At 42.0% G+C, this 27,460-nt stretch overlaps 2 protein-coding genes across 6 annotated transcripts in view; one reads left to right on the top strand and one right to left on the bottom strand.

Annotated features, from left to right (window-relative positions):
- SMAP1 (small ArfGAP 1) overlaps positions 1-27,460 on the bottom strand; it is a 159,291-nt gene that overhangs the window by 120,254 nt on the left and 11,577 nt on the right. The gene's annotated exons all lie outside the window — the stretch shown is intronic.
- On the top strand, positions 8,549-17,290 carry LOC103561158 (uncharacterized). The gene is made up of 4 exons (XM_070585072.1): positions 8,549-8,619; positions 14,771-15,222; positions 15,691-15,780; positions 16,967-17,290. The coding sequence occupies exons 1-4, from the start codon at positions 8,549-8,551 to the stop codon at positions 16,978-16,980; spliced, it is 627 nt and encodes a 208-aa protein (XP_070441173.1). The 3' UTR covers positions 16,981-17,290.

Raw genomic sequence — 27,460 nt, 5'->3', positions numbered from 1 at the left:
CTTCCAAAGAAAATTCCCTCACAGTGGCTGACTGGTTTTACTCGATTCTGTCAACTTCTGAAATGCCAAATCACTTATTATTGAGGCTAATAATACAGATTTAAAGATGCAAATAGCCTTTCCATCTTTCCAGAAGTATCAATCCTTGCCACCTTATTATAAGTTCACTTTGTTTCCTCATAATACCCAAGATTAGAGGCAGTAACAATTGGCTTTCTTTTATTTGTTGGAGAAGGAAACTGGGAAGGGTGGAGAATTCTGATAAGGGAGGAGGAGAGCCAAAGCAAGTGGGATGTAAAGGGAGTTCATACGGCAGTGTCACAGGGACACCCACCCAGGCAAGGGACACACACCAAAGCAGTAAAAGGAGCCCAGAGAAATTATCTATACCAACACTCTGTCCAGGATCAAGCCTGAAACAAGGAAGAAGCCCTTTCCCTTTCTCTACCACAGGCCCTTTCTTCTTCACCCAAGAGCACTGCCCGGCCCTCCACGCGCACAGTCAGCTACGCTATGGGTCAGGCACACTTGTGGATCACCAACAGAACCAAACAACAGTCCATGAAAACGTGGTTCCCACACTGTAAACAAGTGAACTACAAACTTGCAGAAGAGCCTGCAGGTAGGGAATGGAAACTACTGCAAATAAGCATGAGGGTCTTTTTAGAATGATGGAAATATTCTAAAATTCCATTATGACGATGACGGCAAAACTGTTACTATACTAGAAATTACTGAATTATACACTTAAAATAAGTCAATTTTATAGTATGTAAGTTATAGCTCAATAAGGTTGCTTAAAAAAAAACCTGTATACATTTCTTTAAATGTAGACATGAAATACCATACACCCCTTTCACTGCTTGTCCTTACTTTTACCAGAAGAGAAAGAATGGCAGCCAGTAGTACAACTAGTCGCTGACGTTGATAAGACGTGAGTGGACGATCTCAGGATGTGCAATCCTGGCAGGCACACAGAGACGTCAGGTAAGAAGCATGGAAACAGATGCTACCATATTAAAAAGGTTTCCAAACTAAACCTGAGAGTTTAAACAGCAGTTCCAGAAACAGTATTACAACAACAGTTATTTTAAATTGCCAGTTTCTTCCAGCAAACATACTCAACAGAATGTTTAGCTCATGTTTTTAAATGTTAAATATTTTAACATACAATACCTTACTAAGAAGGAAATGAAGTGTTCTTTAAACTATTCTCTTTTTCCATCTGAAAGGAACTACGCATGTTGGTCTGAGACAGTCACCGACGGCCAGCCTCCATCACACCCACGTCCTGTGAAGCAGCATCAGCAACGCTGAGAAGACACGCAGGAATAACCTGCAGCAACTGCACAGCTTGACGAGCCTCAGAGCTCATCATGAGGCTGCTCAGAAGAAAGGTCCGCAGGCTGCTCCAGTCAGTCACCTCCTGGAGGTGGACTACGAAGCATGAACAGAGAGGGCAAGCGATCGCAATCGCTCAACTCGCAACAGCAGAGGTAATTAATTTATTCTCCTAAAACTTGTCTGAACAAGACTGACATTAAATAGTACGAAAAGAACATTTTTCGTTTTGTTAAAAAAAAAAGAATCGAGAGCCAGCTCCGGCAGCCTGGTGGTTAAGTTCAGCACACAGCACTTCGGCAGCCCAGGCTTGCTTCCCAGGTGCAGACCTACACCGCTTGTCAGTGGCCATGCCGTGGTGGTGGCCCATATACAAAATAGAGGAAGACTGGCAACAGATGTTAGCTCAGGGCCAATTTTCCTCAGCAAGAAAAAAAAAAAAGAATCAACCTTTAACATACTGCAGTCATCTTTCTTCAGTATCTTTACTTGTTAAGAACCTATGCAAAACCAAACCAATAACATAACAGAAAATAAAACCTCTGAAAGAAAAGGTCTAGGATAAAGGAACTCAAAAAGCTCCCTATTCAGAAAGACAGCATTTAAGTTGCAATATTTAAGTAATCCCCTCAAAACTGCTATTTAAAAAAAAGAAGTTTGTTACACTCAGATTCAGAATAGCGGCACATGCATTTACCCAACAAGTATTACTGAGTGCCTACTAATTCAAGGCACTTTTGTTCAAGGCCCTGGGGAATTGGTGGTGAACAGGAAAGACAGACGCCTGCCCTCATGGAGCTCATATCCAGGGGAAAGTGGTACACAATGAACAAACATGTGGAAGTAACCGTGTGTCGACGGCAGCGAATATTACCGAGAAAAAGGGAAAGTGGATGGGGAGCACAGGTGGAGTGGGGAGAGGAAGGCAGTTATTACTTGGCCAGAAAACTCTCTGACCAGAGATCCAAAGGAGGCAGGGGACCAAACCACTGAGCTCCGTGGGCAAGAGTAGGTCAGGCAAAGGGCCCAGTGCGCCCAGGACCTAAGGCAGACCATGCCTCCTCAGGGTCAGGCTTACCTCCAGGCTCGCCTTCAGAAACACCAAGGAGGTTCTGTTGGCTTGTTTGTTCTTTAAAGGGTCAATGAAGGGCCACTTGTGCATCCCTACATCAAATATCATAATAAAACATTTACTATAAAACATTTTTAAATGACTGTTGCCCAATCTACTGACAGTCCCTAAGAATAAATCAGCACCATCAGTACTTATAGATACTTCCAGCATTTTAATTCAGTGCACAGCACACGCTTAGTGAGCATGAAAGAAAGGCAAGAGAGAAAGACAGAAAGCTAAGTAGGGACAATAATGCTGGGATTCCTCCGAAGACGGTTTGGGGCATGCACTGCTGTTCTGTCAGGCACTGGAAGGGTTAAGGCCAAAACAAAAAGTATTCTACTCCCTAGTCTCTACCAAATCCAAAGTCTAACTGGGAGATGTATATATACATATAGGGCAGGCAAACACACTCACAGAGACTCACGTCCATTAAGTATCTTAAGAAAGCAGACTGTGCTCACCAATGCTCAGACTTCAATCTAAAGCTTTGCCCATTTACACAACACTGTCCTTCATTCAGTTTTGTTGAGCCTGACAAACCAAAAATTTATCCCTGACGTTACTGGGACAATTGGTGAAATCTGAGTAAGGTCTATAGATTAGGTGATAGAACAACACTGAGTTTGATAACTATACTGTGGTTACGTAAGAAAAGTCCTGTTTTTAGAAGATAAACACTGAAGTATTTAGAGGTACAGAAATATTTTGTCTATAATTTATTCTGAAACAGTTTAGAAAACAATAATGTGTGTATATACAGGAGAAAAAGAGAACAAATGTGGTAAACTGTTAACATTTGAAGATTCTGGACAAAGGATGGGGGAGAGTTTACATCAAGTTTCCTCCATTTCACTGTATGTTTTCACGTGTAGAAATGAAGAGTAAATGAGAACAGTAGAATACTTATGCACGAGCATTCAACAGATGCTGTAATACAAAGAATTAAGAAAAAAATGTACCCTGTATACATTTTTGTATAGTTGTATAGAAGTTGTACACATATTCCCGTACACAACTTCTCTGAACATCAGTTTCTTTATCTGAAAATAAACATACCACCATATTCCACATTCAAATGACTGCTCTGAACACCGAGTGACAAAATATGTATGAACACACACTATAGCAACAAATCATTTTCTAAGACTAACGTGCTCTTCTCTGTATCCCACACTTTTCCTTGCTAATGTCATCTACTACGGTTAAGAGGCCAGGATTTTGACTCCAAAAACCTCTATTCCCTTAATCATGCTATTCCGTTGATTACATATGATATAAAATAATCCTATTTCAAGGAGAAGGAGCACATTAAGGGTACACACTAACTATGAGACACTTCTCAAGATGAGAAACACAAGAAAGTATTTTTTATAATTGAGGAAATGTGGCATGTCTCTAGTATTGATCTCTTCTCTAAGCGTCAGATACTTAATAACCAACTTGGGTACCAACGTACCACCAATCAAACAAGTCCAAGATGGAGTTCATCTCTCCATTCAGCCCCTCCCTCCCCCCCTCCCTCTCTTTCTCTCTCCCTGTTTGTCACACACACACACACACACACACACACACACACACTCTACTCTTCCTGATTCCCCCAACATTATCCACCTAATGACTTAAGGGGAGAAATAAGGAAGTTATTCTTACTCCTCTCTTTCTTTCATCATCCATAACCATTCAATCAAGCAAACATCCTAATAATTTTGTTTAATTTTTTCAAATCTTTGACTTTAATGTCACTGCAGCTGGGCCTCTGCCCCAGTGCAGGATCTCGTCAGCTACCACCCGGAGTCCTAGACTACCACAACATCCTCCCAAACAGCCTCCTGGCTCAAACACTGCTTCTCAGGTTTACTAACCCACCACATCAAGCCTCAGTCTGATTCCCTCAGCATCACTTAGAGGCTCCAGGCTCAGCTTCACCACTTCCCTACCACAGCTTTTGCTAGTTCCACTTCTGGTAATACCGAAATATTTTTAAGATTTCTCCTAACCACTTATCTATTACATTTTGGATTTTATCTTCTCATTTTATTAATTCTGTTTTTTTATAAAGTTTCCAGGAGTACAAACTTTCAGAAAACCTCAAAAAGATTTATGCACATATTCCACAGCAGAGACAAAATTGGGAAATTCTCTAACGCAAGAGCCTTCTGAGAAGAATACCACTAGAAAAATGGATCAAAGCTATCAGAATACAAAACCAGCCTGGGCCTAGGGGCAAAAAGTGAATGAGGCCCTAGGAACCAACTTCGACTCAAGAATCTCCTTATAAATTTAAGACTGAAGAAAGGCTGCATATATTAACATGCATGGTTACCACTGAACAAAGATATTTCTTATGTTGAAATGGCAGACTATATATTTACTTATGGTACCACTGACCAAGACAAAATAGAAATAGTGGGAAAAGAGCTTGTGGGGAAGGAGCAATAGTAAAATATTCTATTTTAGTCACTTCTTTTACAAAATCTGCTCTGTGAAAATCAGCAAGTGACAAGTCACTTAACTTTTTCTTTCCCAAGAACAGCAGAACAGACACATTAGATAAACTTTTTAAAATTCAGTATATCACCTCCTAGAATCCTCAAGTATTTAATCTTTTAAGAAGATGTACCCAGGAAAAATGAGAATCAATATCCAAATATATCTTCCTAGTATATTTTAAAAAACAAAATCCTAGTTTTATTTAAATGGTACAAGCAGAAACAAATTCACCTAAAAACGTGACTTGAAAATGTGTTAGATTTATACATCTTTAATGTTAGGTTTCAGATGTCTATTTTCAAGGTTTTTTTTAATGCCAAAATAGCTTGCTTTAAAAAACACGTGCTTTGTTTTCTTTTGCCCATGGAAACAGTAAGAGGCAGAGAAGACCACATGTTCTCAATGGCTTTCAGAACTCACTTTCAACACAATCAGTGTTGCCTATCAAAAAAAAACCAAGCAAACTCACAGAAGAAGAGAGCAGCTTTGTGGCTGGGGGGGGGGGGGGGGGTCAGGGGACGGGGATGGGATTGACGCGGGTGGTCAAAAGGCACAAATTCTCCTACAACGTGACGGCTCCAGTGAACACTGCTGCATAACACACACGAAGGTAAGAGGAGATCCTAGAGTTCTCACCACAAGTAAAAACACATAGAAGATAATGGGTGTTAACTAAATTTATTGTGGTAATCATTTCACAACATATGTAAGACTAATCATTATGCTATACAACCTAAACTTACACAGAGCTGTGTCAATTATATCTCAATGAAACTAGGAGGAAAAATTCGCCTATCGTTCCCCTTAACTTAAAAAATGCTTACATCAGAATATACAGCTTTTATTTAGCATGACTAATTTAAGTTCAACATCCTTTTGTTATTGAAATAAATCACATACTTTGTTGCAGATAATTCAGGAAAATTCTAGGGAGTAGATACAACCGGACACATTCAGAGAGGAAATGAAGTTTATTCATTTTGTCAAATTGAAATAGAGCTCCAAACATTGCAAGTTGATTTGATAAAAATATAACAAAACCTGATAGATCTAAATTCCAACACACCATAATTAGAACAAAGTTACTCTGTTAGTACCAAAACCACTTTATAACAAAAGAAATCAGGGGCCACCCCAGTGGCACAGCAGTTAAGTTCACACGTTCCCCTTCTCCACCGCCCGGGGTTCACCCATTCGGATCCCGGGTGCAGACATGGCACCGCTTGGCAAAAGCAGTGCTGTGGTAGGCGTCCCACGTATAAAGTAAAGAGAGATGGGCACAGATGTTAGCTCAGGGCCAGTCTTCCTCAGCAAAAAGAGGAGGACTGGCAGTAGTTGGCTCAGGGCTAATCTTCCTCAAAAAAAAAAGAAATCAGTAATGTCAATAGTAGCTGATAAACTAAAACCAACTATTGGTAAGATCATAGGAAAACTCAGAACAAGGAAAGACAAATATATTTGGCAAAATATAAAACAGTTAGACTTCTAATCCTAAATTTTATTCTAATATTATTCTAATTCCTAATTCTGGATTAAATTCCAGAAACTCTATTGAACACTGGTTTAATATACCCTAGGCCTATACATTAGCAACTTAATTACTCCATTTTTCTCTTTCATTCCTGAATTCCAGATCCCATTATTATTAGACTATACACCCATGCCAAAATTCTAACAATACTCATAACATGATTCAGAAAATGGTACAGGCATCTTAATTTTGATTAATACTGTGCACCATCTGGAGGTATGACAAAGATTGAAAAGTTTTTTCCATTTAATACAAAGGCATTTATTAAATGGAAATAGGGTTACACAATTTTTTAAAAATTTTAATTTGGAAAATATTTCAAGCATATAGGGAAGCAAACAGAGTAAGTGACAGTACAATTTGACCAATAACCTGACCCACTTTAACCTCTATTTTTTTTTAAGAGATTTTATTTATCTCTCTCAAAGTCCCCCTGTACATAGTTGTATATTCTTAGTTGTGGGTCCTTCTAGTTGTAGCATGTGGGACGCCGCCTCAGCGTGGCCTAACGAGAGGTGCCACGTCCACGCCCAGGATCCGAACAGGCGAAACCCTGGGCTGCCGAAGTGGACCTCAAGAACTTAATCACTCGGCCACAGGGCCAGCCCCCTTAACCTCTATTTTAAAGAAACCCTGGGCCGCCGAAGTGGACCTCAAGAACTTAATCACTCGGCCACAGGGCCAGCCCCCTTAACCTCTATTTTAAAGAGAAGCTGCAGGTTTATCAGATCATCACTGAGCAGCCAGCAGCAGTTTAATGTGGTTTGTCTGGGTCACATGAAACCACGAGGAAGGGCAAATTCAAAATATGCGTTACCGGTAAACATGATCTTCACTAAAAACAAGTTATTAGTTCAATATTTTTAACTTAAAATGAAAATTCACTTGGGGGAAAAGGACTCTTTTTTACTACAAGACAATATTTTTGTTTCTGCTGCCAGAAGACAAGTTGGTAGATATGATAAAGGGGGCGCAAGCATGACAGGATGACCGTGAGGAAGCCAAGGTGGGCTACTGCTGTACAGTCAAGGCGAAGACGGCACAACGGCCAGGCCAGAGCTTCAGACTGCAGGCGGTGACCCATCACACGTCCTATCTTTCCTGGGGTACACACCAGTACAGAACAGAAGAGAGTGCAACATTGTGCTAAGAGTGAATACCATTCGAGCAGCATTTATTTCAGCCACACGTGTGTAAGCACGTATATATGTACTGAGTGCCTGTGTGAAATGTTTTTTTCTCAGTGTGTCCCAGAGACAAAAAGTTGAGGCTCCTGCTGACTCCACCACTTCACTGCTGTGTGAGTTTGGACTCTCCCTCAGCTTTAGCTTCCTGATCTGTGAAATGGTGCTGAAAATAGAAACTGGACAATAATGGTTGTAGAAAACATTCAATGAGATAATGTACATAAATCATAGCATCTGACACATGGTAAGCTCTTGATAAGTATTTTTTTTTTTAAAGATTTTATTTTTTCCCTTTTTCTCCCCAAAGCCCCCCAGTACATAGTTGTATATTCTTCGTTGTAGGTCCTTCTAGTTGTGGCATGTGGGACGCCGCCTCAGCGTGGTTTGATGAGCAGTGCCATGTCCGCGCCCAGGATTCGAACCAACGAAACACTGGGCCGCCTGCAGCAGAGCGCGTGAACTTAACCACTCGGCCACGGGGCTAGCCCCAAGCTCTTGATAAGTATTAATTTTTAATTAATATATATCCTAATTAAACATGGTAGCTATCACCACCTGGAAACTGGCTTAATAATTAAGATTTTTCATTTTAACTTTTAAGTAAGATCACCTGTATCATATAAAAATAAAAACTAAAGCAATAAAGCCCAACAAAAAATGTTTCTTACAGAAATCAAAATAAGATCCACCAACTCTGTTGTCAAAATCTTGACTTATCACCAGGCCAAGATCTGAACAGAATGACCAAGTTTGGTGCTTCTGCTTCCCTTCCGGCGTTTGCAATTACACCATTATCCAAAACCTTTTGGTCTTCTTAGTCAAGTGTTGTCATTCTGTACCATTCAGGTAAAAATGCCAACTGCCAGACTTCACACACTCATAATGGACGGCGAGTTCATGAAGCAGTCGCTCAGTGAAGGCAGCATAACAGCTCTTCTACAAAGAAAGACCAGGTTTGAAGCACCAGTCAGACACGTATGGCTACGGACCTAAGACCAATTATATGACCTCTCGAAACGGCAGTGTCCACAACGATAAAGGAAGACGAGTCATCCACCCCTTTTAGGGTCCCTTGAAATTAAAGGCACGAAGTAAGTATACAAGCACCTAGCACAAAGAGAACTACATATGTCAACTCCAGTCCCCTTTACTGACAAGGCCATCCTGCCACTCCTTAAACATTTCAAGTAACAGAATGCTCCCATCTTGCACCTACTCCAATTATATGAATCAGATCGACTAGAAAATTCTCTCTCATACTGATAGGAAAATACCACAAGTTCAAAGAAGGAAAAGATCATGATGACCTGAAGTAGGTCGAGACAGCTTCACTCAAAGGCCACTTCATGAAAGCAGTATGTCCGAGAAGTGGGCCTGGAAAGATGCAGGAGATATGGATGAGCAGAAAAGAGTGAGAAGGTTAACTGTTCAATCACTCATTCACTGATTCACTGTCATCAAAAATATGCTCAAAGTGCCAAGAACTCTCTAGACGCTGAGGATCCAGTAGGAAAATAAAACAGACTAAGGTCCCTGCCCTCATGAACTCTATATTCCAGTGGAGCAAGACAGAGAAACAAACAAGTTATACGACACACAGGAAGTCAGAGTGTGATAAAGGCTAGGTAGAAAAAAGAACTAAGTGGGTAAAGAGAACAGGAAGTGCTTAGAAAAAGAGGCGATGCTATTTTAAAGACAATGGTGAGAGAACACACACCGATAAATGGCATTTGAGCAGAGGCCTAAAGCAAGGAGCCACTCAGGCATATCCAGGGAAAGGGTTCCAGACAGTATAGCAAGCGCAAAGGCCCTGAGGTTATTCTAGTAGAATAAAAACCAAGCACACATGTGGATAGGGAAGCACACCATATCTGTGAGCCATGGCATCCAACAGAAAGCAAAGCAGGACAGCATAAGTGAACACACAAGCTGAAGACACTGCCGAGAGCCTTGACTCGCAAATCTGACTTCATAACTATGAGCATAAAGGAGTCACTGAATAGTTTTGAATACGCAAGTGAAATGAAGGAAACCACAACATAAGAAAAAGCATATACTCAATACTCAACATATTCAGAGTCTATGCCTGTTTGTTAACTACACAGAACCAAAAGTAACTTGCTTTTTCTTCATTTTCTTTAGATCTGTCTGTCTCAATTAATACCAGCTTTCAGCTTGAAGCAGAAAAAAATAATTTAAATAATTAGTGTCTCTATATACATTGGAACTGTTGCTTTAACAAAAGCCTTTATATGGGGAAAGCAGAAACTGTTGGCTAAAATGATATTCTGAATTATCTATAAAGTTCAACTACTTTCTTGTCTCGCAAGTTCACAAATAATGCAAATGGCTGACTTAGCCCATACAATGTCTTTGATATCAGTAATAAACCAATGAAACATTGATATATGAAGATTTTAACAAATATCATTGTGGAATACATTAGCCTTGTTTACATTTTTAGCAACGAAAAATGCAAAGTCTAAGCCAAATTCTGCACCAGTTTGAGAATAGCTATCTATAATTATATAAACATGTTTTCAACAGTACAAAATAGAAGATGATCTTTGAAATGTGAAATATTTAATAATATGCTACAGAGTATAATGAAATGTTTTAATTTGACTTGAAAGAAATCTGTGCTATCAGCAGTCAGCAAAGTAACATCAGATTTATACACGAGGAGCACACCCAGTCAGTCAGCAGTCAGGCGTGGAACTGACAACGGAACAGCAGAGGACTGGCCATCGACAGTTCTGTCATTTTCTCCTATGCTGTGTTAGTCACTCTAAGTATGTCCTGAAGACAGGTGTTCCAAAGAAATTGAAATAGAACTATTCTCTTCAAAGCGACTAGGAGAAGTTTGTTTCAATAAAAAGAAACATATTTAAAAGTAATTTTCTTTTCATGCCTTTTTTCTAATAAAATACTATACTGAGTTCTGTTTCCAACCAATATGAAGAAACAGACATGGAATTTACTCTACTGACTAAAAAAACTTAACAAAACAAAACACAAAATAACATTCCGGGAGAGACTGGAAATCAAGAGATGGAAAACAAGCTGGGTGAGGGGCCTACAATGAACTCAGCGCATTGCCAGGGAGTCCAGACCACAGCACAGGGAAGGTGAAGCCGGGAGCTGCCCAGATCTCACCGACTCAAGGAGACGGAGCTGGGAGTCCACAGAGACCAAGGGGGCTAGCTGTCAGAAGGCAGCGCACAAGAGAGGGGAGGGACGCAGAGAGAAGTCCTTAGATCTGCAGAAGGTCTCCTGTGAGTACTCCACCATGTACCGATTAACGCGCACATGTGAGGAACAGTAAGAACCGCCCAAAACTGTTAGAGCGAACGATCTTAAAGCTCAAAATAGGCAGCAATGTTGTCTGTGCCCACCAGACAGACTAGAAAATCTCACCTTTCATGGCCCATCAGATGTGGTAACAGATGTTAGCTCAGGTGTCAATCTTAAAAAAAAAATACTAGGGACAAACAGAAAAATCTTAAAAGCAGCTGCATATATCTGTAGTTAAAAACCTCCAGCAAAAAAAACTTCAGGCTCAGAAGGTTTCACTAGGGAAATCTACCAAACAATTAAGGACTGATACAAATTCTACACAAACTCTTCAGGAAACTGCCTGGGGTTGGGGGGTGGGCAGCCCAGCCCACATCACAAGAAAGGAAACCTACAGATCAACACCCTTCATGAAGATCTGCAAAGATTCTTACTAAAGTTTCAGCAAATCAAACCCAGAACAGAGGAAAGACAACGCATCATGACCCAGTGTGGTCTGTCTCAAGGACGGAAGGCTAGTTTAAAGTGCAAAATCAACATAATTCACTATATTAAAGAACTGAAAAACTATATGATCTCAATAGATGCAGAAAAAGCATTTGCTAAAATCCAACATCCATTTCTGATTAAAAAATGAAATCTCAGTAAACTAGGAATAGAAGGGAATTTTTCTCAACTTGATAAAAATCATCTATGAAAAACCTTTAGCTAACATCATACTAAAGGGTGAAACTCTGAACGCTTCCCCTCTTTAACACTATGAACAAGCAAGTCCATCCTCACCGCTTCTATTTTACTGAAGGTTCTAGCTAGTGAAATACGGTAAGAAAAAGGAAATTAAAGGCATCCAAATTGAAGAGGAAATAAAAATTGTCTTTACTGGAGGATGACAATCACCTAGGTGGAATATCTGATAGACTCTACAAAAAAGCTACTAAAACAAATACGTGATGTTAGCAACACTGCAGGATAGAAGACAAACATGCAAAAATCTACTGCATTTCTATATTCCAACAACAAACAATTGAAATTTAAAAAATACCATTTACAACAACATTTAAAAATAAAAACTTAGAGATAAACCTAAGATAAGCAAGACCTGTACACTGAAAACAATAAAATATTGCTAAGAGAAATTAAATAAGATCTAAATAAACAGAGATACACTTTGTTCATGGACTGTAAGACTCCATATTGTTAAAGATGTCAATTCCCTCCCAAATAGATCTACAGACTCAAAGCAATTCCAACTAAAATCCCAGAAGACTACCGTGCAGAAACTGACAAACTGATTCTCAAATTCCTAGGGAAATTCAACAGACCTAGAAAAGGCCAAACAACTTTGAAAACAAAGCTGGAGGACTTCCACTACCTGACGTCAAGACTCATCATAAAGACAGACTAACAAAGACAGCGTAATATTGGCATAAAGGCAGACAAACAGATCAATGCAGCCTAATTAAACCCAGAAATCCAGGCACACCTCACTTGATTGCGCTTCGCAGACATGGTTTTTCACAAGACTCTCCACCAGAAAAGATTACAACTCGCTGAAGGCTCAACTGAAGGTTAACATTTTTTTAGCAATAAAGCATTTCTACACTAAGGTATGCACATTATTTTTTAGATATAATGCTATTGCACATTTAACAGACTACAGCGTAGTGTCAACATAACTTTTATATGCACTGGGAAACCCAAAAACTGTGTGACTCCTTTAGTGCAATATTCGCTTTACTGCAGTGGTCTGGAACCAAACCCGCAAGATCTCCGAGGTACGCCTCTGTAGACTGACATATACAGTCAAACGATTTCTGACAAAGGTGCAAAGGCCATTCAGGGGAGAAGAGAGAGTCTTTTCAAGAAATGGTGCCAGAACGACTGAATATCCATACGCAAAAAAATTAACTTTGATCCACACCTTATATCATATACAAAAGGCAACTCAAAATGGATCACAGCCTTAAATATAAATCTATAAAACTTCTAGGAAACAACATGAAGGAAATCTTCATGATTTGGGTTAGGAAAGGATGCTCATACTTGCCAAAAACACTACCCATGAAAGGAAAAATTAATAAACTGGACCTCATCAAAATGAAAAACTTTTGCTCTGTAAAAGACCATATGAAGAGGATGCTAAAGACAAGCTACAAAGCAGGAGAAAATATCTGCATATATGTGACAAAAGACTAGCATCCAGAACATACAAAGCACTTGCAAAGCTCAAGAGTATGGTGATAATGGGGGAGGTTATACGGGCGTGGGGGCAGGGAGTATACGGGAATCACTGTACCTTCTACTCAGTTTTGCTGTAAACCTAAAACTGCTCTAAAAAAGTCTATTTAAAAAACCTCAACAGTAAAAAAAAATCTAATTAGAAAATAAGGACCTGAACAGATCTGTCACTCAAGGGGATATACAGATGGCAACTGAGCACATGGAAAGATGTTCAACATCATTAGCCGTTAGGGAAATGTAAGTCAAAACCAGTATCACTATCTCTACACATCTAACACAATGGCTAAGAGAAAAAACAGTAACACCACCAAATACTGGCAAAGCTGCGGAGACGCTGGGGCACTCACACACTGCTAGTGGGAATGTAAAATAATACAGCCACTTTAGAAAAGTTTGCCAGTTTTTTAATGATTCTAAACACGCAATTACCATACAACCCAGCAACTGCACTATTAGGCACTTAGAGAAATGAAAAGCTGTGTTCACACAAAAACCTCTACACAAACGTACAGCTTTATTGGTAATTGTCAAAAACTAGAAACAGCCCAGACGTCCTTCAATGGGTGAACGGTTAAACAAACTATGGTACACACATACATACCACAAAATCCTACTTATCAATACAAAGAACACAACCATTAATACAGGCAACAATGTGGACGAATCTCCAAAGAATTATACTGAGTGAATAAAGCCAGTCCCAAAAGTATTGTATGATTCCATTTATATAACATTTTTTGATGACAAAATTTTAGAGTGAAAAACAGATTGGCGGTTGCCAGATCAGGGACAGGGGAGGGAGAGGAACAGGAGGAACATGTGTGGCTGTAAGTGGGCAACACAAGAGATCCCAGTGGTGACGAAGCTGTACATTACCTCACTGTGGCAGCAGACACACGAATCTAGACGTGACAACACCGTATACAACTAAATACACACACGCTCACATGACGATACTTTTGCAAGACGTCACCATTAGAGGAAGCTGGGTAAAGTGTCTATTTTGTTAATCAACCAACATATATTAAACTATGATTCACAGAGTCATCACGTCTTAAGTCTCCCTACATACGCTCTCATTTATAGTTCTCCTACCGTACACACAAAGGAGCAAAGAAGCTATCACCTCCATTAAAAGGCACAGAGAAAATATGACCACTATTTTTAACCTAAATTTAATTTTCAAAACAGAGATTGACAGCAGTAGAAATGCTCAGTGCTCTACATTGAGAAAACTGTACTGTAATCATTTGGCAATAAATATGTATAAGGTACGTTAAATTACATGGTACAAAAAAATCTTAAACTAAAGTCCTACTAAACACATTGCCTTAGGTAATTACGGTGCTTTATTGATAAACTGCTTTTATGTGAAAAAGATACACGGCCAAGAAAGAAATTCATTACAAATGTAAGAATAATGATTACTTCACGAAAATAATAATCCTTGTCTTTAAAACTGAACAATTAGAGTGGCACCGCCCCTGCACCGCCTGTGACCGGCAGCCTTCTCTAACCGGCCCCGGCCGACACCGCAGCCCCAGCACGCGGCCGTCCGCCCGGGTGCAGCTGGGGCACGGGGAGGAAGGCCCGGCTGCACGGGCGGTTCACACCCGGGGCGGGGCTGGCAGGCACGCCCCCCGGGGACGCAGGCACGCCGCGGACACGGCCCCCAGCACGCGGCGGGCCAGCACTTCCCCCTCCGGCACCCCGCCCTGGCGGCAGAGCAGCTCAGCGTGCGGCTGCCCCAAGAGAACACGTTCCCTCCCACAGCACCCGCATCTTCTGCCAACATCCCCTCGCGGCCGCGGGCCGTCAGAGGAACTGCGAGCCGCCGCCCGAGCGCAGACGCGGCGGAGACCCGGCCCAGCCCCGGAGGAGGCTCAGCGGGCGCGCCGGGACCCAGCCCGCCTCCTGCACGGAAGGCACGCGCTCCGACGGGCCAGCGCAGACGGCTCAACACAAACGGACAGCTCTCCCCGGAACCCGGGTTTCGTTAATTTCATCAGTTTACTCCAGAGGTAACTATAATCCTTCAAACAAAAAACAACCCTGCCAAGTGAAATGTCAGCCAAGCCCTGTTTTCAAGGCCACTGACAGATATATTCACGTCATTCCCTGGGCTGCAAAGTAAACTCTAAATCATCTTCCTCACAACTCCGTGGGAAAATAAAGCATGTGTTTCAAAACTAAACTGCAGGAAAAATAAGCCACGAAACATGGCAAAGCTGCCACGGCAACAGCGCGCCGCGAGGCAGCAGAGAAGCTGCTCCGCCTCCCGAGGGCGGGGGCAGGGGCGCGGGGGCGAGGGGGCGCGGGGGCGCGAGGAAGGGGGGCGCGGGGGCGCGGGGGCTGGGGTGCAGAGGCGGGGCGGGCGGTGGGGTGCGCTCAGCACGCCCGAACGGACGCCCTTCTGCAGCCCCCACGTCCACTCTCCCGACCACGCCCCTCCCTACACCCTCTAGCCCAGGTTCCTCTGCTCCCCGCAGGTTCCTGCAATGCTTCTCCCTCGCTCTGCTGCCCCCCAGTCGTGGCCATCGACCCTCCGATCTACACTGCGCTGGCAAACGTCCACGCAGGTGACCCCCGAGTCAAGAAGCACCCCTGTGTGCCCCGCTCCTTACCGCCTGCCTGGCCCGCAGGCCCCCAGGAAGGGAACAGCAGGCACACGCACACACCTGCCACCGGCCTCTGCCCACCCGCACCACTCGGCTGCTCTTCCCCTCTAGGACTGCGTCCACTCTCACCAACTCCCTCCCCCAGCTCCCTTGGCGCCTGAGTGACCCTTCCTCGGGCGGCCTGCCTGTGTCCTGGGGTGAAGCTCCTGAAGGCAGGGCAGGGCTGGTGACACGCCTCTCAGGAACCGCCAGGCCAGCGGGCCAGCAGACAAAGGGTAAAAAAGTAACGGTGGCTCCTTCTCTTCCCAGCCTCCATAACGCACTCTCGTGTGGCTCTAGGCTCAGAATCTGCTCAATTACACTGTCTGTCAAAAAACACAACTCACAAACGCTTCCTGCAAAGTAAGAAAATAACTATGAGCGCTAAAGACAACAAAAACAAGACCTGACATAATTATCAAACTCTTACTCATTTATCAAACCCTTACTGTGTGCCCAACATGACTTCACAAGCTCAGTCAAGCCTCACGACCCTGTGACACAGGTACGTCCATTTTACTGTAATGACACTGAGGCTTGGAAAGTGTAAATACCACACTCCCGCCCCAAGAAAGTAAGGATCGAGGGGAGGCAGGCAGAGAGAAGAGAGAGGAAGAGGGAGGGAGGGAGGGAAAGAGCAGGAGGAAACCAGAGGCAGCCACAGGAGAGCTGAGACTGACCCGGAGCGGCGAGCCTTCACAGGCCAGTGTGCTCCCAAGGCCACAGCGGAGCGACGCTCAATCGCGGAGAACACTGCAGAGGGCAAGTTACTATGTAACTCTTCTTTTTTATTATATGTATGCTGAACTCAAGAAGATGATAAACATGTAAATAAATTCAAAATGTCATAGGGATACCGAAAAACTTACACGGTTCTTCAGGGAACTAACAAACTCTACAATATAGCATTCCCCTGCCATTTTTCAAATGCTGATTTACTCTGGCAAAGAAGTTAACCTGTGGGAATCATGTAACGATTCATTAGTCATCAGATGGTTCAAGATAAAAAGAGAAAACAAAATGAGACAATTTTAAGACTCGAGAATCCTTGTTTCAGCGGACTGTCCTCAAGTTTAGCCTTCTCAAACCTATTCCTTACTCCGTTCAGGTAACTCAGCTTGATTCACAAGTCCAGCTCAGAAGCTGAAAAGCTTGAGCAAGCATGTCTCAGCCTCCTCCACTTGGTGTCCTCGCTCACAAATGCTCAGCACCGCGTACCTGCAGAACTTCTCTCTCAAGCACAAAGATCTTCAACAGTTACAAATCTCTCTCTTTTAAACTATTCGCGACACTCTTTACAGATTTATTCCATGAGATAAGATTTGCCTTTAATTGACACTGCAGACACATCAACAAACAGAATTCCAAGTTTTGAAACATGCTTACATGACTGCCAATTCTGTGTTTAAATAAACTGGTTAAGTAAATACTTAATAGGTAATCATTCTTCACTCTGATTACTAATTTTTTTTTTAATATTCTGCCAACACATAGATACAGTACGGTTAAGCATAAAAACACAGAATTTACCTCCTTTCTCACAGTGGACAATGGCTAAATGTAAGGAGAATGAAAAAATTAACAGGCTGAGGGTTACCTTTCATAAAGGTCAAGGGTAACACATTCATTTGTGGACCCACAGAGCAACAGAAAGGATTCTAGACAACTTGGGTTCATTCTCATGGTCTCTCACTGTCAGAAAGCTCTGAGCAAGTCATTCAGCCTCTCTCGATCTGTCCAACCTCTAAGGGGAGATTAGACCAGATACTATGAAAGGTCTCTTCTACCTCTAAACTTTCTATAATTTCATAGTTACAAAAAGATGTACATCAGAGACTGAAAGTTTGTCCCAGGTGCTCAACTGTCACTTACTCATGGGCTTACAGAATCTAGGGGTCACTGGTGTGGCCTACCACCACACTCAGAGGAATGAATGCTGCCCAGAAGTTTGTGCTGTGGCCCAAAGACTGGTCAAGAGAAAAATGTGAAACAGCCAGCCAACCCCATCCCCAAAATGAAGGGGCAAATCATAAAGGAATAGAAATGACCAATAAGCATATTAAAAAGGTTCAATTTTAAAAGTATCAATAAAATGCAAAATAAAACAGCATGATACCATTTTTGCTGACCATATTAAGGAAACTTTTCAAAATCACGAACACCCAGGACAGGCTGGGCTGCAGAGGGTCAGCCACTCTTTATACATAGTGGTGGGAAGGTCAACTGGGCCAACATTCTGGCAATACAAATCAAACAGGCTTCCACCTGGCTTACTCTAACTACACCTTTCACATATGAGATTTTATTCCAAGGAAATGACTATGTGCACATAAAACTTTAACAGCAGGGCTATTTGTAACCACAAAAGTCAGAAAGCAAATATCCATCAATGAGGGGGCAGATTAGTTTAAAATACTTTAAAATTACTTAAGGATACTTACTATTAGCAAGCATGCTGTGCAGAGTAACCTTGACTCCCCCGCAATGTCCTACCATCCTATTTTCAGCAAGTGACTTCATCACCCAATTGTCCGTCACACTTCAGACCCCTCTCACTTTCTTTCCTCATAAACTCATCCACATTCTTCCTGATCTTTTTCTCCTGTTCAAAGCTTACCACTTAATCAGTGTTTTGAATCAAATTTTCCTCTACATCTTGCATTAATACAGTAACTGTACATACCAGCCCTTCTCCTTAGAGACTCGCCTGCACTGAGCCATGGAAAAGGAACCTGTACTTGCTGTTCCTGCAGGCCTCCCGCCTAGAAACCAAAACGACCAGAGGTGAGCATACGGCCCACGCTGGGCCAGGTCCTTTCACCAGGAGAACAGAATATGACCCAAGGAAAGAGACAACCATTTATAGGAAGCCACACAGCAGGTCACATAGACTGAGAAGCTAATGAGGCAAAGGCAATCAAATGAATAAGGAAAGAAGTCAGTAAAGAATGAAGCAGATGACAAGCGTCACACTTTACAGACCCAGAGATACAGAGACAGCCAAAGACAGAGACAGAAAAAACAGCTGCCTGAGGACTTTCTAGTTCTTTCCAGGTCAAGCTGTGGATGTTGTACTCATTCTGGTGCAACTAGCTAAGACAGAAGCCACAGGAGATATTGTTGATTTGCTCACACAACCTCTATTCCACCCAATTTCTGGTGTGCCTTCCTGTATTCAGAAGATGGAAAGTTAAAAAGCTCTGTTTCTCAGATGCCTTTGTAGTTAGAATTCTGAACAAGAATTAGTTTCTACCAATTAGATGCACTCGTGCGGTATTTGAAAGCAAAAATGAGATGGAAACGATCTTCCTGTCCTTTTTGGCTGTTTTCTGCAGGAAGAGAGGATCACAGAATGTCTAGTCTCTAGCTTCTTGGGAGTGAAGACGAGTTTTGACACGGATGACGGAGAGACCCCCACATTCCAGTCCCCAGTCGCCAGCATCCAGGTGTTGGAAGGTAGCTGTAGCTTTCCAATGCCTGGATCACAGCCTACTTGGTGTTTTCTTAGACTCAACAGTTCAGCAACAGCCTCAGGGCTAGAGGCTCCTGGCGGGAGTCACTCCCGGAGGCTCAGCCTGGAGCACCCCCTCTTCTGCCGCGATGTGGGAGTCACTCCTGGAGGCTCAGCCTGGAGCCCCCTCTTCTGCCGCGATGTGGGAGTCACTCCTGGAGGCTCAGCCTGGAGCACCCCCTCTTCTGCCGCGATGCGGGAGTCACTCCTGGAGGCTCAGCCTGGAGCACCCCCTCTTCTGCCGCGATGCAGGAGTCACTCCTGGAGGCTCAGCCTGGAGCCCCCTCTTCTGCCGCGATGTGGGAGTCACTCCTGGAGGCTCAGCCTGGAGCCCCCGCTTCTGCCCCTCCCAGGGCTTTCATAAGTACCTGATTTCCCGCATGAAAGCATTCCTATCAAGACACGGGGAGGGTTCTGTGTTCTGTGCTGAGGCCCTACTAAAACAACCTCAACTTAAAGATACAAAAAGAATATATGACGACAGTATTCAAAGCCAGTGGCTTTTATAAATCTGACTAAACAAAGTTTTACATACGCTAAAGAAGAAAGTTAGAAAAAGAGAAATATTGGGTGAGGTCTTATTTTCCAGAAAGAAAACCACCAAAGTCATAGTCACCTATGAAGTATTTCTAAGACCACTGAGATAACTTAGATTTTCATATTGCTTGTATTATGGCTATTTATCTTTTGTAGAGAGTGTCTTAAACTGGCAATATACATTATTCTTGTGCCCAGCATGCTCCTCCCCCTCCTGTCATTTACTCATTCAACAAATACTTATGTGCCAGGAAATATTCTAGGCACAGAACAAAAAAGACAAAAATCCGTGACTTCTTACATTCTAGAAAGGGAAACAAATGTTTAACAAAATTAAGTATATAACATATTTGAGTGAGGACCTAACCCGGGTGAGGAGGCCCACCACACACATGCATGTGTGTCTGGATGAAGAACACCCCGGGGATTGGGAAGAGCAGTGTGAACACACACACAGAAGCCTGATGAGGACCCTCAAGAGCAAGCAGGGCAGCGTGGACCACTGCAAGGGCGCTGGCTTTTACTCTGACAGACAAAAACAACGGCGGTCTCAGGTATGGCCGTGAATGATCTAACTGATCTGACTTACCTTTTCAAAGATCACCCTGGCAGCTGTGTTAGAACAGACCACAGCAGGTGAGAACAAAGCTGGGAGACCACTGGAGTCAGCATGGGGACAACGCCAAAGTTCTGGGCCAGAGCAAAAGGGCAGAGTAAGATAGGGAAGACTGCCCAAGGAGCATACTTAGATGAGAAAGCTCAAGAATTCAATTAAGACATGCTAATTTGGAGCTGCTGAATGAACAAGCACAGGCAACTGGATACACCAGCATGGAGTTAACTGGGAGGAGGTCTTTGGGCCTGAAAATACATATCTGGGAGTCAACTTAGAATCGATAGTTAAAATCAAGAGACAAGAGGAGACCAGCAAAAGAGTGAATGCAAACAGAGAGAGGGTCAAGAACTGAGTCCTGGGAGGCAAGCCTCCCTTCCCTTCTGATTAAAAACACCAATGCCCAGTGCTATTTTGCTGAAGTTACTTCTAGTTCTGTTTCTATCCCCTCCAAAGGAAAGTCCTAAATAATGCAGAAAGCCTTGGGGTCAGGATTCACACACCTTACAGAACTTCAATTCGTACGGCAATTAGCAGTTGTGCCTTAACATAACAGGTGCCATAACAGGTGCTCAGAAAATACCTGTGAAATGAATACTTCTTTAAGTAACCTCTGGATAAAATCCAGATCATGAGTGATATTAGATGTTCGAGTGTATCTTCATGGTTTGTGGCAGTTCTTTTCAATGTGTTCTTGGAAAACAGGATGATGGAGAAGTAAAATTAGAGGAACATTCATTATTGCATTTTCAAACAGCCAGACAAAGCTAGAACAGCTCCATGATTACCCTTTTCTGACCAGCATCCTAAAATGATTAGGGGTCTACCATAAAGAGCCAACAGCTAATTTAATTACTCCTTAATCACAGTGTCTTTGCAATAACAGTTTATTTGAATTTTTTTTAACTTCTTTTGTTCTCTTGGTATGTTTACACAGACTCGGAGCATGTTCAGAATAGTTGACACAGGCTGAAAAGCAGTCACTCAGTACAAGCATACAGAAATATCCAGACATACACTGTCAGTGGAGACTAGCTAATTGATGCTATTCTTCCAAGTGGAAAAAAAAAACCTGCAAACCAAAGTGAAGAGAACATTTTTAAATGCAGACGGGTCCCCCGTTTTTTGGTAGCTTGTTTGAGTTTGTTTTAGGCACAAAAATTAGAATCTTTTCTTTGTTAATTTTTATTACCAAAATTTTTCAAATACAGAAAGAATAGTATAATAAATACCCAGACATCCACTGCCCAGATTCAACAATTGTTAATATTTTGCCATATTTTCATCTTTTTTAATGTTGAAGTATCTTAAAGTAATTTCAGGCATCAACACATCACCCCTAAATACTTCAGTATAAACTTATAAAAAATATGAACTTTTTCCTCATAACCACAATATCATTATCACACCTACCAAATTAACAATAAGTTCTCAATGTCACCTAATATTCAATATGTATTCTATTTCCCACAAATGCACTTCCAAAAAAAATGTTTTTGTAAAGGTCTTGTTCAAAAAAGTATCCTCTCACTTATGCACCCCTATGTTCACTGCAGCATTATTCACAATAACCAAGACATGGAAGCAACCCAAGTGCCCACCAGTGGATGAATAGATAAAGAAGACTTGGTGTACATACATACACATACACACACACACACACACACACACACACACACACACACACAATGGAATACTATTCTGCCATAAAAAAGACAAAAATCGTCCCTTTTGCAACAACATGGCTGGACCTTGAGGGTATTATGCTAAGAGAAATAAGCCAGAAAGAGAAAGACAAACACCGTAGGATTTCACTCATATGCGGAAGATAAACAAACACATGGACAAAGAGAACAGATTAGTGTTACCAGGGGAAGTAGCTGGGGGGTGGGCGTAAGTGGTAAAGCGGTACATATATATGGTGACTGACAAATAATAATGTACAACTGAAATTTCAGTGTTAGTTTCTATTATGACCTCAATAAAATTATAAAAAAGAAAAAAGTATCCTCTCAAGGACCACGCACTATGATTGGTTATGTCTCTTAAGTTCCCTTTAACTTAGAAGAGTCCCCCCTCCCAAACTTTTTCACATCAACTTGGTAAAGAGACATTAAACCCAGGTTTAATATAAAGAATAATTACAACCTACATTTAAAATATTTTCAAGGGACACAAACATATATGAAATGTCAGTAATCAGTACAATGCTCCTTCATGTGAATTCTAAAAGAATCTGAATGTGGATATTCGAGGTCTGCCATAAGATGAAAGCTCAGCTGAGGGACCAGTCTCAAGTTCTGTCCCTTAGCTCTGGGGAACAGTATCATCTGGGACTGATATCCCCTCCACAAAAACATCAGAACCTTCAAACTAAGAGAATTTAGCATAGATTTGATGCAAACGAGTAAGTTTATTCAATCCTAACATGGAGTAACTTAAGCCATTTACATATTAAGCTACATATACATATGTGTTTTACACATTCAGTTAAACATATGAAAATATGTTTACATGCTTTTCTAATTACATTTACATCTCACAAGGTGTCGGCTGGCAGCCTGTTACCATACTTCAGATATTGGATAACATTTTCACTGTGAAATTTAAGAACCTCACCTATTTTTTTGCCTTTTCGTACGCCTTGGCACTTTTTCTTGATAGGCGGGCACGGTGCACGGGGTAAACACAGTAACTGCTGTGCACAGGCCTTTAGAAAGGTGGTGGTAGGTCTGGGGAGGGGAAACGACCTGTAGTCCAGGATTAGGTCCCAGTCTTCCAGGGAGCCCCTGCCCCTATACTGTGACCTTCACACATCTTCTCAGTTCTCCTCCTCAGTGAGACAGGATGCCAAGAGTAGGCTGGAGCTGGGACTTCCCTTCTCTCACGGGAAAGGCCAGAGATGGCTGGCTGACGTCAGCTCCTTCCCCTCCCCAGGTCAGTCAAGCTCTAGTTAAACAGTTTCTGAAGGCAGACCTTGCTAAGAAGAACAGAACGCTCTGGTGTATTTCAAAATGGTTCCTTTTCCCCTTCCCCTGCCAGAAGCACCAGGAGATTTTCCTCCCATGGTCACTGTGTTGAGCCCCTAGAGGTAAAGGTCACACAAGTGTGGGAACTCCCCGCACGACTGAGGCCCCCAGAGTTTTCGACTCAGCCTCGTGCATGCGAGCCTCCAGCCACAGTCGGTCAGTCAGCTCAGGGTTGCCTGCCCCAGTCCTGGCACCCACAGACTGAGACTGGACTCGTGACGCTCTGTATTCTTCTGTCGGTCTCTCCAACACCAGAGTCTGCGGTTTGCCGCGTGACCCCACTTTTAGGAAGGAGCCAGGAAGAGACGCTGACTTTTCAGCATGCTCGGCTTTTTACTTGTTGTCAGCACAGGATGACGACTTGAAGATCTCTCCAGTGTGGAGGCCAGACTGGAAACTGGACTCAACTATTTTTTGAAAACTAGAGAAACATTTATTTTAGGTTAAAACCTTTGTTTCCTGATGCATACAGGCATATTTTAACAATTAAGTTAAAAACAGTCAAAAGTATAATTGCCTAAATTTGGGACAAGTGATAAAAGTCCAGAAAAGAAAGCAATCACCAACAGCTGTGCCTTATCCACAGAAGTGAAATCACTGTCTCCACTGAAAAAAAAATTCCAAATAACAACTAATTTTCAGTAAATAAACAAGAAAGAGAAAACTGCTTCTATACAATGGTTGAGCAGAATTTTCACAGGGAAAAAACATTTTAATCTGACAATATGCGGGGAGTAATAGCAGACTAGTAATCTTTGCTTATAAAATTAATAATTTAATGAAAATAGAAAGGGAAACCATATTACAAAGAAAAGTGTCTGTATCAAACATTTGGATAGAATTTATCCTTTTTTTACATCCTACAATAATTACATCAAAAAGTTAACCCTCATGAGGCGATCAATTACAACTTCTAAGTGAAAAAAACTATTTAAAATTCAGAAAAATTTCACAACAATAAAACAGGCAACATGAGGAGGAGGAAGTCTTCTCCCATCGGAACCTTGGACAGGTCTCTTAAAAAGGAATTAGAAGGAAAAAGAAAACAAAAACGCTTTTTGCTTTATTTTTGAAATTCAGTTATCAAGGGCACATTAAAAAGGTGTTTATAAGACAATCTCTTCAACGTCTATATCAACATGTTAACAAAACTGTCATGTCTCTTAAATGTGCCTTGCAAAAACGTTCGTCAGCACACATCTCAACTACTCTGAGATCCGCACAGGTGGGCACGGAGCAGATCAGCTTTCTTACTGAATTTTGAAATGAAATGAGATGAAGTAAAACAAATATGGATTGCCAACCTTCCTACACTAGATTACTCATCCAAGACTCCTTCACCTCAACACTAGGAGCCCTGTAAGCCTCGCCTCCACAGATGCCTCCTCCTCTCTGCAGGGTCCCGGCAGGCTGAGCAGGAGCCAGGGAGGCCCACAGGAGGGCAGCCAGAGAAAGCGCTCTGGCCAGGGGCATCGAGAACAGTTACAGGAGCTTCTGAAAACCCCTCATGGTCCACTCCAGCACACCAAGACGAACATCTGACGTGAGAGGCAGCACAACGGCCTCCAGAGTCTGGCCGATGTCGGTGAGAGTCCTGGCACCGTGGCAGCTCTGGCCAAGCTGGGAATCCTTCTAAGTTTCAGGGCTCCCATCTCTAATACCCTTGGAACTGCCAGGGAATTCCATGAAGTACTGATGCAAAAGCAGAACACACAAGGCTCTCGAGTCACAGGAGAGCGAATTAACATCTGCTAAGTGCTCTGGTCAAACACAATCCCACAGTTTTCACTGGGAGAGCAGGCCCCACGTCTCATTCCTCTTCAAAGACCCAGTCAAAGGGCACAGCCGAAACGCTCGGTGAACGAACACTGCACGTGGGACAGTATCCGTTTATCTTTATCTTCAAGGCTCACTCTGGCAGACACAGTAAGAGTCAAGAGATTTCAGAAACCTGACCTTAATTCCACACACTTCAATTTATCTCCAACCAGGCTCTTTTCTACTGCTGTTCAACTGCAGAGTTGTCTGTGGGTCTAATTATGCAAGACTTAGATTCAAATCCAACATTTACTGACTATCCACTAGGTATCAAACTCTGTATAAATGCTCCATATACATCATATCATGCAACAGTCATCACAGATAATCCTATTAACATATCAACAGTTACTAAGATTATACAAGTTTAATATTGAAACTGTATACAGGAAACCAGGCTGTCAAGGAGAAACGATGAGGAACACTCCCCTACATCCCATTCACCAGGAAGGACGTGACACCCAACTTTAAGTAGAACAGTGTAAAACATAGAAACTTCCCTTTGTTTCTTTCTTTTAATGAACTCTAACTATTCTGAGGTGCTGAAATTTTAGTTTTCATAATTATACAGGGTTAGAGATATAAAAATCATGTATACTATTCTTTAACAGGTTTTAAAGCCCAGCCAAAGCTGATTTTAAAATCCAACCACCTATGTAAGAGGTGACTTCATACTGTCAACACTAGAGGGTGCAGAACAAAACTAAAATGGAGTCACTTGTGTCCAAGACAAAATGGCGATGTCAACACAGGCACATAGAGGAAACTTAACCTAACCTTACAGGAATTTACGCTCTTCCCAGAAACGAGCAGAGGACACCAGCTAATCCCCAACGCCAAGTCTGTTCACGCCCTCTCTGGACCCCTCCTTCCCCTGACTCAGCTATCCTGATCCAAATAAGAAAGATGACCACTAGGCAACCAATCAGCTGGAAAAGCCAAACAACTTCCACATTTATCCCATAAAATCGCTTAGTCTGTGAGCAACTCAGAACTCGTTGCTCCTATAGCCTTGAGTTTCCTGGCTTGCCAGTCGGAAGCCCTGAAATAAACTTATCTTTCTGCTTTGTTTTATTCAGTGTGCAGAGTTTAGTTTCGGACAAACGGATGGTAAGTTGGTGCAGGCCCTATTATCTACTGCATCAAGTCCAAGCTCCACTGTCTGCCACTGAATGTAATCCACAACTTTGTCCTGATTTACCTATTCAAATACATGTCCTACTGTCATGAACCCTAGATTGGTGCAAGCTAATCTCAGGAAAAAGACCTGCCACTTTGTTGACATTGAAAACAGAATATTAGTCAACAACAAGAAAGAATTAACTAAGAGAAGACATAAATTTGAGAAAGCCCCACTTTGATTATAAAGTCTAGATGTTGAAAGGGCATCTTAATAGAGCAGTAACTCATCTCAGCAAAATAGAATGCCATTAAAAGGAGAAAATGTTCAAATCGATGACAGAGGACTTCCTTATATGGACAAACACGTAACAAATTAATTTTAAATTTTTCAACAAATTTCAAGAAGTTGCAGCAGATGCATGATTAATGATATGATCCTACTTAACAACTTTCTGGAACAGGAAAAGATAAAAGTAGGCACAGTCTCGCCCTAAGTAGTTTACTAAGCTGGAAGAGAACATCAGAAACTTAAGGCTCCCTGTGAAAGGGTCCCAGGTTGCCTTATTATGATTTGAATTTCCCCCAAATAATGATGTCCAAGTCCTAAGAAGTGGGCCACTTGTCTCACAACAAAAAATTCCAATATCATAGAACCAAAAAGTTGTATAGCTCCTTGTAATAACTAAAAGTACTTCAGTGGTATTCTTTTGGCTGATATTATGACAATCTTATCTATAGACTGTATTTACATTGCATCCCTATAGATTATCACAGTGCCTAGTAGAGAATCCCGTACCCTAGAGGTATCAAAAAACTGATGTCCTAAAGATGCCACAAGGAACTTTAGAGCTGTAAATGAATAACACAACTCCCCAAGAAAACAAAAAGTTAAACCAGTGATTTCCATAAAGTTTTTAAAGTACCTATTGGTATTCTAATGGACTTGGCAAAAAAAAAAAAAAGGCATCAATC

The sequence above is a fragment of the Equus przewalskii genome, chromosome 19, assembly GCF_037783145.1.
Source record: "Equus przewalskii isolate Varuska chromosome 19, EquPr2, whole genome shotgun sequence".
Lineage (NCBI taxonomy): Eukaryota > Metazoa > Chordata > Mammalia > Perissodactyla > Equidae > Equus > Equus przewalskii.
Note: the sequence above shows the minus strand (reverse complement) of the source record. Positions and strands in the feature narration are given on the sequence as shown.